This window comes from Penicillium oxalicum, chromosome IV (assembly GCF_001723175.1).
Source record: "Penicillium oxalicum strain HP7-1 chromosome IV, whole genome shotgun sequence".
In the NCBI taxonomy this organism is placed as follows: Eukaryota; Fungi; Ascomycota; class Eurotiomycetes; order Eurotiales; family Aspergillaceae; genus Penicillium; species Penicillium oxalicum.
This window is the reverse complement of record NC_064653.1, coordinates 3665804-3682906: the sequence shown is the minus strand read 5'-3', so window position 1 is coordinate 3682906 and position 17103 is coordinate 3665804. Positions and strand designations below refer to the sequence as shown.

At 50.3% G+C, this 17103-nt stretch overlaps 7 protein-coding genes across 7 annotated transcripts; 3 read left to right on the top strand and 4 right to left on the bottom strand.

Moving 5' to 3' along the window:
• Positions 1-3566: 3566 nt before the first annotated feature.
• On the bottom strand, positions 3567-5187 carry POX_d06012 (Nuclear envelope morphology protein 1; the record flags this gene model as incomplete). The annotated part of the gene is made up of 3 exons (XM_050114842.1): positions 3567-3709; positions 3778-4232; positions 4307-5187. The coding sequence occupies 3 exons, from the start codon at positions 5185-5187 to the stop codon at positions 3567-3569; spliced, it is 1479 nt and encodes a 492-aa protein (XP_049969793.1).
• Positions 5188-5842: 655 nt separating this feature from the next.
• Positions 5843-7389, top strand: POX_d06011 (putative translation initiation factor eIF-2B subunit beta; the record flags this gene model as incomplete). The annotated part of the gene is made up of 4 exons (XM_050114841.1): positions 5843-5940; positions 6020-6315; positions 6387-7242; positions 7317-7389. 4 exons carry the CDS (start codon positions 5843-5845, stop codon positions 7387-7389), a joined length of 1323 nt encoding a protein of 440 aa, XP_049969792.1.
• Positions 7390-9015: 1626 nt separating this feature from the next.
• POX_d06010 (40S ribosomal protein S23) lies at positions 9016-9569 on the bottom strand (the record flags this gene model as incomplete). Its single annotated transcript, XM_050114840.1, has 2 exons — positions 9016-9194; positions 9311-9569. The coding sequence occupies 2 exons, from the start codon at positions 9567-9569 to the stop codon at positions 9016-9018; spliced, it is 438 nt and encodes a 145-aa protein (XP_049969791.1).
• Positions 9570-10235: 666 nt separating this feature from the next.
• On the top strand, positions 10236-11018 carry POX_d06009 (uncharacterized protein; the record flags this gene model as incomplete). Its single annotated transcript, XM_050114839.1, has 1 exon — positions 10236-11018. One exon carries the CDS (start codon positions 10236-10238, stop codon positions 11016-11018), a length of 783 nt encoding a protein of 260 aa, XP_049969790.1.
• A 347-nt stretch (positions 11019-11365) lies between these two features.
• Positions 11366-11806, bottom strand: POX_d06008 (uncharacterized protein; the record flags this gene model as incomplete). Its single annotated transcript, XM_050114838.1, has 2 exons — positions 11366-11719; positions 11786-11806. 2 exons carry the CDS (start codon positions 11804-11806, stop codon positions 11366-11368), a joined length of 375 nt encoding a protein of 124 aa, XP_049969789.1.
• Positions 11807-12201: 395 nt separating this feature from the next.
• POX_d06007 (54S ribosomal protein L8) lies at positions 12202-13068 on the top strand (the record flags this gene model as incomplete). The annotated part of the gene is made up of 2 exons (XM_050114837.1): positions 12202-12417; positions 12550-13068. The coding sequence occupies 2 exons, from the start codon at positions 12202-12204 to the stop codon at positions 13066-13068; spliced, it is 735 nt and encodes a 244-aa protein (XP_049969788.1).
• Positions 13069-14003: 935 nt separating this feature from the next.
• Positions 14004-16621, bottom strand: POX_d06006 (uncharacterized protein; the record flags this gene model as incomplete). Its single annotated transcript, XM_050114836.1, has 4 exons — positions 14004-15459; positions 15514-15654; positions 15711-16507; positions 16571-16621. The coding sequence occupies 4 exons, from the start codon at positions 16619-16621 to the stop codon at positions 14004-14006; spliced, it is 2445 nt and encodes an 814-aa protein (XP_049969787.1).
• Positions 16622-17103: the final 482 nt, after the last annotated feature.

The window sequence follows — 17103 nt, the reverse complement described above, 5'->3', positions numbered from 1 at the left end:
TTGGACCCTTTTGACCCTTCGCACATTCAAATACAATTCTCGTCTTTGGCTTTCCTTTTCCCCCTAGTCCCCAGAATGGCAGAGACCTCGCATCGGGAGCATGATTCCATGATTGGTTCCTGATAAAGGACCCTAAATCATGGAGCCCTATGCGGAGCCCTTGAATTGCCCCCTTTCCGAAGTTTTCTTCTTCCTATGGCGCGGCATATTCCCGTGGATGAAATATCCAGCGTCCCATCTGACGCACCAATACAAAGTATCGGACGGACCACTGATCCATTGCGCTTCCAACCACGTCGGTTACTGGCCCCTTTGGAGAGGTGGCGGCCCCTGGTTCGAGACAGAAAATCGTTGAGATTTCTCAGATTGAACTGTGGAGAATCCGAGTAGTGGTCTCTACAACCGTCTGCCAGATTCGCTACAATCTACACTAGCGTCTCCAGTCTTGGCGCGTTTGACTCAAAAGGGATATTTTTAGGGCCCTTTTTCAACGCAACGACGGCCTTCTAAGTTTGAGTCTAAATCGCTAGCTCTCATGGCGGGACCCGCTGATTCTGTTGGAATTTGACTCTACTTCGTCGTTTCCCCTTTTTTGGGGCCAATGGACGCTGAGTGGTTGGAGCATTTGCTGATCCCATTAACCGCCCACACCAACGTGCACTTTCTTTTTTTTTTTTTTACCTTTAGACTCGATTCTTTGTTTTCTTCTAGAAAATCATCAAAGCACTTTAATTGTGTTGAATGGAAGCTACCGAAGGTTTCTTTTTGGGTCTGTGGTTTTTCTTTTGACCTTGCACAGATGGACGCCACAGACATGGGTAAAATATCATGCCGGGGACCAATCATATGTTTCGTCGAATACGAACTTTGCAGTGTCAATACAAACAACCCCCAAAAAAAATTCACTTATCATTCAGAAGAAAATAAAATGCATCCAAAAAAAAATTGAAAAAAAAAAAGAGATAGTCCAAGACTCCGATCACCGGGGGATAGATCGGACCGAGAATCGTTGAGAAAAGGTGTGAATTGGGAAAGAATCCACCGCGGGTATGGAGGAGCTTTGTCTGACATGTGGAGCAACTAATCCAAATCGAGCTTCTACACGACGACTCCAAACTCAACAAATCACCCATCCACCCGAACTCGGGGATTTTTGATTTCCAAAGAGCAATCACATGCGAAGAGGAGCCTGTTTGATTGAGCATCGACTGCCGACTGTTGCTGTGAATTTGACAATCACGAGCCAATTCAAGGGAGAGTGGCAAGGGTCACAATTACAAATACCGTCACTGCTTCGATCGAGTGCAAGCACCTATTAGCGCTCCTTGGGGCGATTCCTGGGCAGATCAGTGTGCAAAGTGCTCGATGGAAACATCGCTTGACTCTACTCGGTAGGCGTATGTATGGCAATGTGTAGATATCTTGTCGATTTCGGGTAGATGCAGATGCCAATGCACATGTAGCTTCTTGCAAGACTGTCGAGACTGGAAATTTGCGAGATCCACAGGCTGTAAGGTCGGATTGGAATGATGGGAGTGTATACGGAGACAAAGAGTAGTAGTCTAGCGGTCTACCAGTCTCTGTTCTGGACCGTCTCTGTAGGTTTTTTTCTTTTTTTTTCTTTCTTTTTGGCTTGGGTTTTAGCCGAGAATCTTTTCTCAAACAGTCAGTGTACCGTAGAAAAATGAACCGCTGTGGTTTGTTTCATGTTTTTTTTTCTCCTTCTTTTTCCTTTTTTTTTGACTTTCCACCGTGGGGCGAGTCTCTTCTCTTGAACAGCGAGACAGCAGAGAAATAAGATTCCTTGCTTACGTACATTGTGCTCTTTTATTTGACCTATACCCGGAATCAAACCAAGCAATTGGAATGGAGATCGGAGGTTGCAAGTTTCTTCAATAAGCATACATGCAAAAACAAATGTCCCATGATCTATTGCTGTACTGCGTGATGATGATGATCAGCATCCCTCGTGTCCATTCAACACACGGACCGCCCCGAAGAGGCAGCGCCAAGATCGTCCTTGCGTGATAATAAACCAATCATGCCCCGACTTTGGAGGATGTATGATCCACTTTCGAGCGTTTTTCCTGAGCAGCGATGATGAAGATAGTATAGTGACTATGGGGAGGTCAGTCTAAGAGTTGCATCCGATTAAGCTCTTTCAGATCATGATATTCATCATCACGCCGCAACAGTACCTTGCTCAGGCATGACATGATTAGTGATGAGCTTGAGTTACCCGGAAGAATGTGAGTGTCAACCCTGTTCAAAAATGGAATTAGATCCCCACGGAACGCCTAGCCTGCATGGACTCTTGACTCTGAAATGATGTAAGCTTGCAGGACATTCCTCATGATGCTTCTCCTCCATGGCCCCGACGATTGTGCCCTCTGGGATCCGAGAGATGATGAAGCGGATGAACTACTAGAAATCACCCGCGCGTGCAGCAATGCCTCAGGTGAGAGGTATACTCTGCATAGCCGCGTTTCCCAGATACCCTGGTTGAATAGTAATACTACCTAGGCTGTGTCGATTTACAATCATGGTATACCGATTCATACACGTCACTTATCAAAATAGTCTTCGAGAATGTAACTCGGTCTGCAATGTTGTCAAAAAATCCCTCATCAAGTGATGATGCGGACCATTGGGAAGCAGAGAGGACGATTGCGCGTCTTCTCGTATGTCTCGTGCCGAAACTCTGAGTGATCAAATTGCACTCCTCCTAGGAGTAGATTCTATTCGGTGGAAGCAAGAGGCAAAGTTGTGGTTTCAAGGTGTGAAAGTACCCTCAACCCTGAGTCTGTTGGGTGTGAAACGGCCTGGTTGCGGGATTGTGTAGCCCTAATGGACACCCGAGTCTGGGATTACATTTGGTGAACCTGTCGAAGATCAAGACTGGAGGAAACTTCTTTTACAGGGAAATGATGAGGTGAGACCTTCCAGAAACGTCAAAATTTCCCATGAACCATTGGGAGCTTGGAAGACTTGCTAGTGCCCAAAGCACAACTTTAATAACCAATTCATTCGAGGACTGAACAAGACAGTGTCGGCCAAAGTCACGTACTGCACGTGGAACCATGGCCCATCTATTGCGGCGGTAATTGTCTTGATGTAGGAGAGAGTCGGGCCGATGTTCGGTCCGTAGACTGGCAATGACATTTGCATGTATCTCGACGACCATAAAATTGAGACGGGAATATGAAACTGGAAAAGGGTCGTTCCGAGATCCCGTCGATTATTGTGAAGAAATCGTGATTAGTATAAAACTGGACATGGAATGTCATTAATAATAAAGTGCGCTAGAATGGTATGTAGCTTCGTGCCTCGTTCGTATCGTCTCTCCCCACCGGGCAATCAACAAGCCAGCAGAGCTCATCTGAATTGACTTTCTCATTCAATGAGTGGGGTGATCGCTCGAAAGGAATCGATCACGAAATCAAAGAGAGAGAAAAAAAGATAAGAGAAGTAAAGAAAATAAAAAGCAGCCCTGATACTCGCAGTGTGCACACATAATTACAATGTAAGGATATGGAGCCAGCAGAGCACATATCAACAAGCGGGAACTATGTCTCGGTCTCACCGCGGCGGAGAGCCAGCAGAGCCCGAACGTCGGTAACATACTGTAAAGCTTCCAGCATGGGCACCAGGTGTAGCAGGCCATTGTCCGTGGGATCATTGATCCACCCTTCAATAGGAATGGCGTTATCTACGGGGACGTGTTAGAGACAATCTTGGAGGTAAATGACTAACGGTGAGTAGGTTCTCCAAACGCACCTTCGTGGAACAAATAGCTCATCGGACTATTGTCCAGAATCATGACCTTGCTCAGGTCAGGTTCCACCGAACTGAGATCCTTGATGTAAGCGCCATTGCGAAAGGTACAATGTTGTCGATAGTAGCGTGCCTGGAAATACTTGCGTTCCTGCTCAAGCCAGTCGATGACAGGGTCCGCATACTCTTGTACCGAAGCCGTAAAGACGACGAGCTTGTACCACCTCGAAATCTTTCGCAAAAAATCATCGCAGTGGGGTCTCTTGTGAACATAGTACAAAATCGGGTGCTGCGGACCCAATGTAGTTTGCGGGCCTCCGGGTGTGAGAGCCGTGCTGACAGGCATGGAAAGCTTGACCTCCACCATGTGTCCACTGGACATGCGACCACCCTTTGCGAGTGAATGGATGAGTGTTTCATCCAAATCCAAAACCAGTGTTTTTTGCGGAAGATTGGAGCTGCGTGTTGCCGCTGTGTATGAAGGCACTCGTGGTGGGAGCAGCGGACGCGGGGGGCCGGAGCATGGGGGTACTTGGTGATGCGGTGAACAGATGGAGAAGTAGGTGATTTCAGACTGTCGAGGTTGACGGAGCCTTGTACTCGAGATGCACCCTCGGGCAAGGGCTCCCCCGAGTCTGTACTTTGATTCCGTCGATGCTGTCTCTGCTTTTTGAGCGCTTCTTCATTATGTAGCTTGATGCGTATGGAGCGTCGCGGGGTGGGCTCGTCCTGGGTGCCGTCCACGCCCGGAGCCTGACCCTTAACTGATCGTGCCTTTTTCCTTCCTGTACCGCCCCCGGTGGACCCATGGTCGCCCTCAGAATCGGATGTGTTTGAATGAATGGAATCACGCGATACTTGTGACTTCACCTGGCGAGTCGAGCCACTTCTTCGCCTGGTTTGTATACGTGATGCTTCTTTAATCGGTCGTTCCCGTGTACCCACAGGTCTTCGCCAGATCCATCTGACCGGTGCAAATAATGAGAAGCGCCCGTCGTTGTCTCGGAAAAATTGCGCAACAAAGATACCAGGTGCCGCAAGCGTTGAGAGGATCCACTGGAGGGTCTCGGTCATCGCGTCAACAATTCGCTTCGTGAGAAGGCGCCATGAACTCTTGGAAGTGACCACATCGTCTGTCTGCGCGCCATTCATCAAAGGTGTCTTTTCACCAAAATCTTGGTTTGTGTCATCGGAGGCGTCATCCCCCACGTAAGGAGCTGCATGATTGTAACTCTGATCAGAGGCAACAGAGCCTGACCGAAAATTGTTCTCGCTGTAGGACCGATGCTTGCTGAAGTCAAAATCTCCAGGTGCTGCTCTGCGCCGCTTTTCGCTCTGTGATTGCGATCGTGGGCGCGAAGAGCTGGTGGACTGCCCAATGACCCGCGACGATAGGATGTTCAGAGAGTTCATTTTCCGTTGGAGTTCATGGGCAACAGGGGCGACGGGAATCTAATCTACATAGTTGGTTCATGAGTCAAGTGGTCAAATCACTGGCAGCGAGTCACCTTCGGAGTGACAGGTGGGCTGGTGGGTATCCTCAGAGAAGGAAGGGGGTGTGATGCAGGTTGTAAGTAGGCTGAATTCAGCTCTTGTTGAAACGGACCTCAAGGCGCAAGTCTCACCCGTGCCTCGGAAGTATTTCCGCGCTCGACCCCGGGTCAAATCACGTCGCAGCAGCAATACAGACCAGATTGCTGCAAGAGCTCAGGTCGGACCAAATGCAAAATCAGAGAAGAGAAGAGAAAGACGTAATTGTTATGGAGTGTCGAAAGGCGATAGGAGCCCGGCAGTGACGGAGGAGCCAAAGTGTGGGGAAGCGGACAAACGTTGGACGGCAGAAAATCGATTGCTTTGTCGCGCCCACTTTACATGATCTTCACCAAAGCCTGAGACGACTGTGACCGGCTGGTCTTAGCATACACACAGTTCTAGACTTGATTATCCAGGTAAAGACTTTGTTCTCTGGCACCCGTGTCCATTTGATTGTCATGACACCCAAAAAATAGCTTGCTAAATCGGTTAACAGGCTGCCCTGCGCTAGCGTGCCAAAACATCCCACTTTCTCATGCCGTCAACGTCGCTTGCCCTGACACCAGGGCTAGGGTCTTTCCTCAAGTCTCTCAAGACCAACCCAGTCGAGACATCGATTGAGAACCTCATCTCGTGCGCCCTCTACTCTTTCTCCCCGCGACGCAGATGGCGCAGAATCTTTGATTGCTCACATGTAGATCGCTTCCATTAGATTACTCAAAAGACGCCAGATCCGCCATTCGCGATCATGTGCCACCGCAACTGCCTATCTGCTCCGCCATGTTGTTTCGGTTTGCAAGACATCCGACCCAGTCAAGCTCATTGAGCGAGTACAGACTGTTGGCAGGCGGCTTGTCGCGGCTCAGCCGCGGGAAATGGTGGTGGGCAATGTGGTGCGACGAGTGCTAGGCCTCATTCGTGATGAAGCGGAAGATGATCATGATGCAGAGTTTGCTTTGAGTGAAGCTGGATCTGAAAGTCAACCTCATACGCCACGAGCTTTCGATGGTCAGTTCTCCGCAAGTCATGACTCATCTTCTGTGACCAAAGATTAACCATCACTCTTTTTTCTTGGCCAGACCCATCTTCATCATTGCCCTTGGACCGTGACTCCCTTTCTCTTCGCGGGGACGGTGCAGAGCGTCAATCTTCCCGGCCTACGCTCCATTCCATGTTCAGCCTCCTTTCGCACCCTGAAGCAGAGTTCTCGCCAATCAGCACTCCAGGCACACAATCTCCCAATGGGCGGATCCCCACTCATGGTCCTGGTGGCAAGGACGTCAAGGCCGAGGTTCTGGAAGGTATCGGTGAGATCATTGACGAACTCGGACAAGTCGATGACCAGATTGCGTCGTACGCTCTGGAGCACATTCACTCGAACGAAATTATTCTCACCCACACTTCATCTACGACCGTACAAAAGTTTTTGGTGAAGGCTGCAACAAAGCGCAAATTCACAGTGATTCATGCCGAGTCCTTCCCAAACAATCACGAAGCTACTCACGCCACTGTCAGTGGCAAGTCGACCGGCGATGATGAGAACCTGAGCACCGAGGCCTTCCAGAAGCCTTTGACCGCTCTTGGAATCACCGTCATTCTCATTCCAGACTCGGCAGTATTTGCTCTTATGTCTCGGGTTAACAAGGTCATCCTGGGCACTCACTCCGTGCTTGCAAATGGTGGTCTGGTCGCCGCTGCTGGTACTCGAGTCATTGCTCGTGCTGCCAAGGTTCACCAAACCCCTGTCGTTGTTGTCAGCGGTGTATACAAGCTTAGCCCGGTCTATCCCTTCGACTTTGAATCGCTCATTGAATACGGCGATGCCAGCAAGGTCCTTCCATACGAAGATGGGGATCTTGTGGATCAAATCGACGTTCAGAATCCGATCTATGACTATGTTCCGGCTGAGCTTGTCGACCTTTACATTACCAACTTGTAAGTTTTATGATCAGGGTGATTCTGGTACCGTACAACTTGACTGACATCAAAATTTTCCTCGTCTTTTCCAGGGGAGGTCATGCGCCGTCGTATCTGTACCGCATTGTGTCCGATCACTACCGAAAGGAAGACATCAGCTTCTAAACAGCTCACTTGACGATTTGTGGAAGCTCAAAAGTATCTGGCCAATTTTCACATGCTTTCTCAAATGGCATGATCAAGCCGGATGAAAAAAAATATATAAATATATACCCGAAGGAAGACGTGTGATGATCGATCTGCGGGAGTCTTAGACACGAAGGGCTCTCAATATTTTGATTTAGATACCAAAATGAGAGAAACGTTTGACGAAACTATTCGTGCTAGTCATGACTACAACACCAGCTGAATATGTTTCGCAGCTTTAGACGTATTCTCTGGTGTCATCTACCTAAGTTGGGTCCTCATATATATACGGGCAGGACTCGCAGCCACATAAATATCTTAGTAGGTACACGCTGACTAGGTGGACTGCTACTTTTGCTCCACATAGAGATGTACCGTAGCCTGGTAGTAGAGGGGGAAGGTCGATGACTTATATACCAAATACCTTAGATCTCGTATAAGCCACAGTCCATCCGAGGAATCCTTTTCCTTGAGAGCTCCTTCACGGAACCGAAAATACTTGGGCTTATTAGAGAAGGTACAAAAATGCCAGTATCCGGATTCGTAACCCTATTTCCCGCAAAAGGATCAACACATGTTGTATGTAAGGTAGAGTGAAAACCTACTAAGTACCTAGTAGAAGGAGAATTCCGCACGACGACAGGCACTAGCATCCATATACTTATGAACATGGAATAGTCCAAGTCAAGGTTATTCCATCCAGTCCCTTTTACCTGTTACATACATAGGTATGAGGTAGCGTTCCATGGCTTTGCTATTTGATCTATGTATTCAAATAGTGGAATCCAGGTCACTCCTGATTCAAGTGTCGACTTGTCAGAATATATTGTATTTCTTGAACCCCCCCCCCCCCCCCCGACTGGAAAATAGCACACCACCTTGGTTCAAATCGACCTGGAAGTATGCACTAGAGATCTGGAAATCGTACAGATTGATGCGAACTTCAAAGGTATGGCTGTATAGTTGTGTTGGAGGATCAGGAGAGCCTGGGATTGCGTGGATGTGAACCAGATTCCAACTGGAAGGGCTGCAACCTTAGGTTGGGAAGTGAATGAGATCGTAGAGGCACCTGCATGTTCTCGTAGATACTAGACAAAGTACAAACATCAATTGTTGTATCAGAGCTGAAAAAGCGTTGAAACTGTGTTTTGCAAGGTTTCTGGACATGAAGGGACAGAAAGGTGTATCTATGTACTCGTGTTGCGCACTTGACGTGGCAGGCTGGACATGACAAACAGCTGCACGTCGTAATCCCAGGATGCTCAGTCTTTACACCTTAGTCCAGAACCATTGACAATAAAGTTTAACCAATCCAGCTGGTTTGATTACCATAACATGACCTTGACAAGTTAAGATGCAGAGGAGGCAGAGAAGGAGGCCGCGGGCCCAGAGTACACATATCATAGCGCCATCTTTTTGGAATTGTTTCTCAAGTCGTGTTAATTTGCACACATGAATCCAGACGAAAGCCCGCCCGGGTAAAAAAAAGGTCTCATGAAATCCCGGCGCTGATGAAGACGGGCTTTCGGTCTGTCGCCGACCCCAAAAGACTCCATTCTCCTTCCCTTCGTCCACCACATTTTGATTTTGATGGGTATACTCCGTTTAGGAGCGGGGCTTCTCCTTCTTCTCCTTCCACAGAGCGGCGAGACCGACACCGGAAACCTTGACGACCTTGAAGCGGACACCGGGAATATCACCCTTGGCCTTGCCCTTACGACCGAAACCGGCCAGGAGAACCTCGTCGTTCTCGTCGATGAAGTTCAAGCAACCGTCATTGGGGACTAGATGAGACCATGGATGTTAGCATGGAGACATTCAACCAAACGTAGTCGGAAATCCACAGTCGTAGACTACACAACAGACGAGTCATGTAGTTCGGATGCGGAGAGAAACTCACCGAAAGCAGCGACCTTCTTGCCGTTCTTGATGAGCTGAACCTTGACACACTTGCGAATGGCGGAGTTGGGCTGCTTGGCCTCAACACCGACCTTCTCGAGGACGATACCCTTGGCGTGGGAAGCACCACCGAAGGGAGAGGACTTGAAGGCAGTGCCGAGCAGGCGCTTCTTGAAGTGGAGGTCGGCCCAGCGCTGCTCCTTGCGGTGCGCCTGGAGCTTGCGGGCGGCGTTGAGACCACGGGGCTTGCCTTTACCCATCTTGAATTATGCTGGTCTGGAGGCGAAAAAAAATCCATGTTAGTGGGCGGTCCTTTGTTTTTTGTTGATTCTCGAATCACCAATCCAGCCCTGCATTGCGCTGCGGTATCGGTGGAGAATGTAGAAATATGCGATGGTAGTGACGAGGATCGGTATGGCTGCAGGTCTAGTGTGTTCGATCGTTGACATTGTTCGTGATGTTGCTTCAATGACCGGTGATGTTCATCTCGAATCGCTCGTCATCCGTCCCGTCGACATATAACACAATTCCAACGATCGTTTTGCGCATGCTGAAGTAGAGAAAGGTGCGTAGGGATCGAGTACGTACCGACTGAGAATGGGGATGTCGAGAAGGTGAGGGTCGTGGGGTGTCGAAAAGTCGAGAGTTTCGGAATACCCTTGAACGCCGGCACACTCGCTTGGTTTGGAACCTTGCCTCACCTGACTTTGTGCGCATGCCCTAAGCGAGTCACGGGATCGGCCGAACCCCCACCCGTCTTATCGCGACGCTCACGTGGTATGCATGATAAGATACCGAGGCCTATCGATAAGCCGCAGCTGCGTTCTGATAGTGGAGTCACCAGTCCAGACTAGCATTCAGTTCACTCTCGACACTTGATTTGGCTGAAGTTGACGCTCGACTGGCGCAACTGGCGCGCTCCCCTCATGGATTCGACAAAAAAGTCAACAGGCTCGCAAAGACTGCCGCCACCATCTCTGTTCCAGGGTCCACCGTCACACAATGCATCCAATATTTCCATCTCTATGCCGCCTGCCGTGGCCTCCATTCCACCAGCTGGCCAGCCTCCACTCCTTCCCCGCAGCCTTTCTTATCGCGGCAAGAACAACAGCTCTCCAGACCACCGCAAGTCGTCTTCTCCATTCGCTTCAAGGCGCTTATCCAAACATGATGCAGACGGTTCCGACGCCATTTGGCAAGAAATGCAGAGCGCTCTTTCCGAGGTCGAGCTGAGCGCTGTCTCAAGTCAGAATGTCTTTGGTGAGAAGCATGCCGATGCGCTTGAAGACCTTCGCATGAAGCAATTGAACCTTGCACAAGCATGGGCTCGCAGTGAAGCGGAAGATGAATCTGTGGACTCGGATCGAGGCACCGCCGACCCCGCCAACTCTGCGACGAGCACGAAGCGTCCCGGGTCGCGCGAGGGCAACATCACAGACGCAGGAAGTAAAGATCACTCATCAAGTCGAGAGCGCGGCTCTCACAGAAATCTGGACGAAGAGACGGAGAAGGATATCATCCTTGCGCGGAAGCGCCGAGAGGCTAACGACCGCTATTTTAATCAAGTCAACCAGGGCGTACTTGATGTAGTTGCTAAATTGGAAGAAGTGTCCCAGGCAATCCGCGCAGTCGAAAGACAAAGCAAGGATATATGGAGCGACTCGGAGAGCATGACAACTGCTGGCCCTTCGTCTACCATGTCGGGCTGAGTGAATCGGCCGATGTCCTAGGCGCCTCTTATTTGTCATTTGGATCCTGCCATGACAGGCCCAACTTGCGCTGGACGCAAGCGCGGTTGCCCAACACAATACTATACCGCTTCTAGTACGCGGGTGCATATCGTCTCTCGCGCACGAACACGCTAATTAATGAATCATAATCCACGATCAATGCGTGAGGTAGCCACAGCTCGAAACGCTCTTTAAATTACATTCAATAGGGAAGCTCCCGGGTATTCTTGAGACCGCCCGTCATGCGATGCTCCTCTATATCAAATAAATATTCACACGGGAAGCGAGCTCAGTTTCCCAGTGAGCCCAAGACAAATCGAAATCCTTCAGTCTTTTTTGACAAGTCGCAAAACATCATCCCATCCACGGGAAGCAGCATCCTTAACAACCTCCCAGCGGTTTCCATTGGCATTTCGGGCAAAGTTGCCTACTTCTTGGTTCCACCTGTGCTTGAGGACGTCCTTGATGGTGATCTCGCTCTCTTTAGAAGACTCCACATCTTCCAGATTCCGAGGCTTGTGCTCTGGGAGAAAGCGTCGATCGTAAGCTCCGGCAGAGGCGGCGAGCCAGTTGATCTGGTGCACTTGTTCGCGTATTTGCCGTCGTTGCTCGAGCCGTGTCGCACGGTGGACTGTGACGGTGATGTAGAGAACAGAGGTCGTCAGGGCAAAGCCGCTGGCCTAAACTCAGCCAAGAGTGTTAGCAATTGTTTGAATACACACTGAATCTGCCGATTGAGAACATACAAATCCTGAGACGAAGTTCATCTCGATGTTGCGCTTAGCTTTGCGGTCCCGGAATTTCACATGGATTCTTGGCAGCTCCCGAGACGCAGCGTTAGTGGAATTAAAGCAGGAAACGTCTTTCGCAAATCGTCCGATCGGAGAGACAGGAGCGCAAAGTACGCGACGAGTTGTCGTCGGCCGTTTCGCTGCGACGAGAAAGACGGGATGCTCGAACAAGGCGGTGGAAGCTCTCCGATTGGGTGAGCGTACCCGTCGAATCTTTTGATCCCGACCTTCCTCCCTCGCGATCTCCAAGACACTTTTAATCCTCTTGAATTCAAGCCACGTCTGAGCTGACCTTGACTCGGACCAACAGCCAGGCTGCGCCTCTCATCTACCACCTTGCCTTTGATCAAACCCATACGCCCCTTTGAATAATGGCTGGCGGTGGTGGAAAATATCGGCATCTCGGCCGCAAGTCTTCGCATCGACAGGCGCTCCTCCGCAACCTTGTCACCTCACTGTTCGAAAACGAATCAATCACGACAACATGGGCAAAGGCCAAGGAAGCCCAGAGACTGGCAGACAAACTGATCACCCTCGGCAAGAAGAACTCGGAGGCTAGTCGGAGACGGGCTCTGGAGATTTTCTACGTATGTGACGGCGTATCCGCATCCTTTCCAATCAGCCCCGGGGGGCGCTGAACTTGCTAAGATTGAAAGGCACTATGCGTGTCTTCTTTTCAATTTCATGCTGGAGTTTGTGCTTACGCTATGACTACCCAGAAACCCCACGACATCGTCCCTAAACTCTTCGGTCCCCTCCGCGAACGCTATGCGGAACGACCAGGTGGCTATACCCGTGTGCTACGTGTCGAGCCCAAGGAGAAGTTCGAATACTACAACGTTCGCAAGGGTGACAAGAATGCCGTTCCTGAGCGCAAGCCCGCCGACCAAGCGCCCAGTGCGATTCTGGAACTTGTCGACGGACCCAAGGACATGCGGTTTGCCATGACGGCGCGTGCGATTGCGCGTCAACGTGAAGAAGGCCTGTCGGAGCACGAACTCACAAAATTGAACAAGATGAAGGTGACACGGTTTCGAAAGGGCGGGGTGGAAGAACTGGAGGCCGCGGTTCAGCAGTTGCAGATCCGCGATTCCGAGACCGAGGTGGAGGTTCAGTCCGCGTTCCCCGAGGGGGCCGAGTCCAAGGCGTCCCAGGCTGAAGCAGAGCGAAGTGCTGCTGAGGCTAAACGCATTGCGAGGGGGCTCGGTTCGATGGGTGTCGGCTCCAAGGCTATCTAAGTGACAGTCGTCATCAATGGATTCCAACTGCTTGTCGAATCGTTCGATTCGATCGAGTCAATGCCCTCCAAAGTGAGATCACATTCCTTCGTCTATGGGCTAAAATCCATTACCTATCTGCTGTGTCTGTTCTCAAAGGAGTTCTTGCTGCTTCCCATGCCTTATCTTCCCTTTTACTATGATCGCATTTACGTGATATAACCTATGTACAGTACAAATTCATTGATACCTTATCGCACTTCCCTCGTCATGTAGATCGTATAGACTGGGTGTTCATGTGCAATCAAAATTTTGACTCAGAACTGTGAACTTGTGCTCTCAAGGCAATGACCCAATATCGAGACGGGACAAACGAGGATACTAATAGTGTTTCCGGGTTACGTCCCACTTTGAGATCACCAAATTCCTCGGCTGAGCTCATCTAAAATGGGCATAAGATCAATGCTCATCACAAGACACTCAATGCAGTGGAAGGAATCAACCGCAGAGGCTCTAGATGGATTGAAGTGCAGCGCACGACTCGCAACTGCTACCTGTACACCCGTTTATGCATTGCCACGAACGACATCTACTTGCTCGGCGGAGACGGGTTTCGATATAGGCACCCGCAGAATTGGAACGCGGTCAAGTTATTAGACTCTACATGGCTTCATCTCAAACAGAGTCCAACGTGTAATTTTTTCATGTGATATTCAAAGCTAGCTGCCAGTCAGGCTTGACAAACTAGGGGCACAATGCATGTGTCTGGCTACCTGCACATTGGGCGAGCGGGTGTTTGGCGTGCATGAATCAGCGGGCCACCCCATCGTTCCGAAAGCCACACACAGTCTTGGTCGGCCCATTGCAAACGTAGGTTGGTCTGACGTTACTGCTGGGGAACGATGGAGAGAACATGGACCAAACCGAAATTGCCCCTGCCCATCGTGTTATCTTTGTTAATTCATCTTCGTGTTTGTTCCTCCAGATACGACCAAAGGGCCATTGTTGACCACACCCGACAGCCCGTTGCTATTCGCTGTTGCCCCCAAAGTATTTGCTGGAGCGGCGCGATGCTTGATCTCAAAACCCGACGGCACTTCAGAGGGAGGTGGTTTGGGTGGTAAGTGAGATGGTGTCCCCCACTTGGCGATGGAGGTCTGAGAGGCCGAGTTCGAGTTTCGAGACGGGCTGCCATTAGGGTAAGAGTCGGGAGATTGAGGTGGACCAGGTTCCGGGGGTCTCGACCAGTTAGTTTGGGTCACGGGAGGCGGCCGATTCCCATATGCTTGCATTCTAGGCGGCAGACCTTTTCCAGAGTGTCTTTGAGGTCCAGCGTCTCCTGGAACGAAGGAGCGCGTCTGGGGATTGAAGTGGGATCTTGCAAAATTGTTTGAAAGCGCGGAAGCGCCACCGTTGTGAAGAGTGGAGTTCAGATGTTGTCCAGGGTATTGAGCGTAAGAATAGGTAGCAACATGTGGGGTGACGTTCGTGTTGTTCACACCCTGTACCGGGTAATTGGGCCACGGGTTGGTCTGTTGGACTCGTTGATGGACAGGCGGCTGCTGCTGTTGCTGCTGAACATTTCCTGAGAAGGGGCCGTTACTCCAACCAGGACCCTGCGTGAATTGGGGCGAATGGGGTGTTTGATAGTTTCCCGTCGCCTGTGGAGATTTGACAGTAGTCTGTTGACTACCGACGATAGGCTGGTTCATCGAAGAGTAACCCTGATAGGGAGACTGCTGCGTGTTTGTGCCTTGCCAGGAGTTGGCGGCATTCATCTGTGGAGACATTGCCGCTGGATACTGTGGCAAATTACTGATGACTGGTTGCCCCGAGTACATCATGTTGTGTCCATTTGGAACGAAACCCCCGTTGGGAGGGGCCACGCCTGGTCCTACCATGTATGGGACGTTGGTGGGATACGAAGTATCGGACGCGGCTGGATGGTACCCAGAGGTAGTGTTGCTGTACGGAATACCGGTGTAGTAAGCATTGAATTGCGAGCGTGCCTCGAAACCATCATCGTGAGGTGTGCGCTGTTTTGGAGCTTTCTTTCGTCCGGCTGTAGAGCTTGACCGAGACATGCTGGTCGAATCGCCGCTAGTTTCCGATTTCGCACTTTCGGGAAAATCACGAAAAATGCGCTCGCGGACTTCTGCATACTTGGCCTCTCGTTCCTCACGTGTCATGGCCATACGGTCCTTGGCAGACATTGATCCAGCAGATCCAGTACGGTCTCCATCCTGGTCTGCGGAACCTGTCTCCGAGGCGGCTTTTGACGCCACAGAAGAGCTGGCGGCTAAGCTACCTTCGGCCGATGGACGCCCATCTGTGCGGCGCATGATCTTTGTTGGCATGGGATGGGCAGGCTTTTCGCTAGAGACAGGGAAAAGCTCTGACAATGGAGTTGGTCTAGTAATCTCAGTGACCCGTCAAAAGGAAGGATTCTAGGAATCAACGACTCACAGTCTGGAGAAAGGGGTTCGATGAAGGCGCACGGAAGTTACATTGTTGTCCACAAAATGTGTCAAATGGTAGTAGTCTCCCAATCGATGCGCAAGCAATCGCCCATATGAATTGTTGGGGGGGAGCTCAAGAGATTGCTCACTGCAGCACTGTGTTAGTGATTGGTCAACAGTCGATTTTGAAGTGGTGAAACAAACCTGGAATACTTTATGAATGCGCGGACCTTCTCTTCGATTGTCAGAACCATGAGTCGGTCCTTGGGACTTTCCATCGCCGTGACCAGTTTCTCGTCAGGATGAAGCGGGAATGGATGAAGAATATGGGCGCTCGGAGAAGACTCAGGGTTGACTGGACTGGCAAAGTCATTGGCAACAGAGTCTGAGGATACAGCATTTACGTCTTGAGAGTTGACGTCGCTGTAGCCAGAGTTTGCCCCACGAGGACGAATGACAATGTTGTCACGGAAATGATCACGAAACAATCGACCACCTGCTTCAGACCCCGTCACTGAGTTCGGTGCCCCGGAGACGACACCGGAGAGGGATTCCTCTTCGTCAATAGCTTGCACGCTAGCGCTGTCATCAGGCCTAACCGAGTCCTTCTCATCCATAGCGAAAGTGGTAACAGAGGCCAAACTCTTAGAATCGAAATTGGTCATTTTTGTCGATGAGGTAGAGAGATGGGTTCGATCATCGTCAAACGAATTCTCACGTTTCAGTATGCCGTGGGCAGGGCCATCGCCCGGTAGGCTAGACTCAAGACGTGCATTTCGCGACTCAAGATCAAGGTCTTGCATAGTCGCTGTAAGATCACAACAACTGGAATCCGCAGTAGAGTTTTCATCGTTATCGAGGCTCGCACATCGTTTGTTAGACGCCAGGCTGTCATGGTTGTGTTGCTCGTTGAACATTGTCGTGTTCGCGGTCTTGACCGCATTACTCTCACCAGCTGTCACGGATAATGGGGAAGCCAAAGGAGCGGGCAGAGCCGCAATCTAAAGTCCAAGCCCTGTGAGTATGCTTGAGGTCAGAGAGGGAGGAGAAAGATTCCGGCTCACCTTGGCAAATGAGAAGTGTGCATCCGAAGTGCTCTTATTCGAGGACGCCATGTCGACTGGGCTTTTTCGCAGTAGATTTGGCGTTCAAATGGTGAATCAAAGAGCTAGTGCCTTTTAAATAGTTCCCAGAGTCAAAATTACTCGAGAAACGCATTCAGTTCGTGAGATTGCAGGTGAGTCCTGTTTCAGACAAGCCAGAAAAGAGAGGCATTTCTCTGTAGCAGCGCGTTCGCCATCGGATGAAGCTGAGCAAGAAGGTAAATGATAAGCACAGGATCATTCATGAAGTACCAGTATTTGTCGGAGATTCGAGCCTTGCAGGGTTCTACCCGCGGGGACTGATCAACGAGGAAAGCGGGTCTTACAGAATGTCAAAGTTGGTTCATGTCCACGAAAAGATAGACCTCAAGTCGAGATAGACGGGACCGCGAGCAATGATGATCGTGAGAAGACGCGGGCAGCTTTTGAGCTTGACAACTGTTCTGATTCTGTCTTCCTAGAAAGAACCGTGAGTTGCCAAATCGACTCGCGTC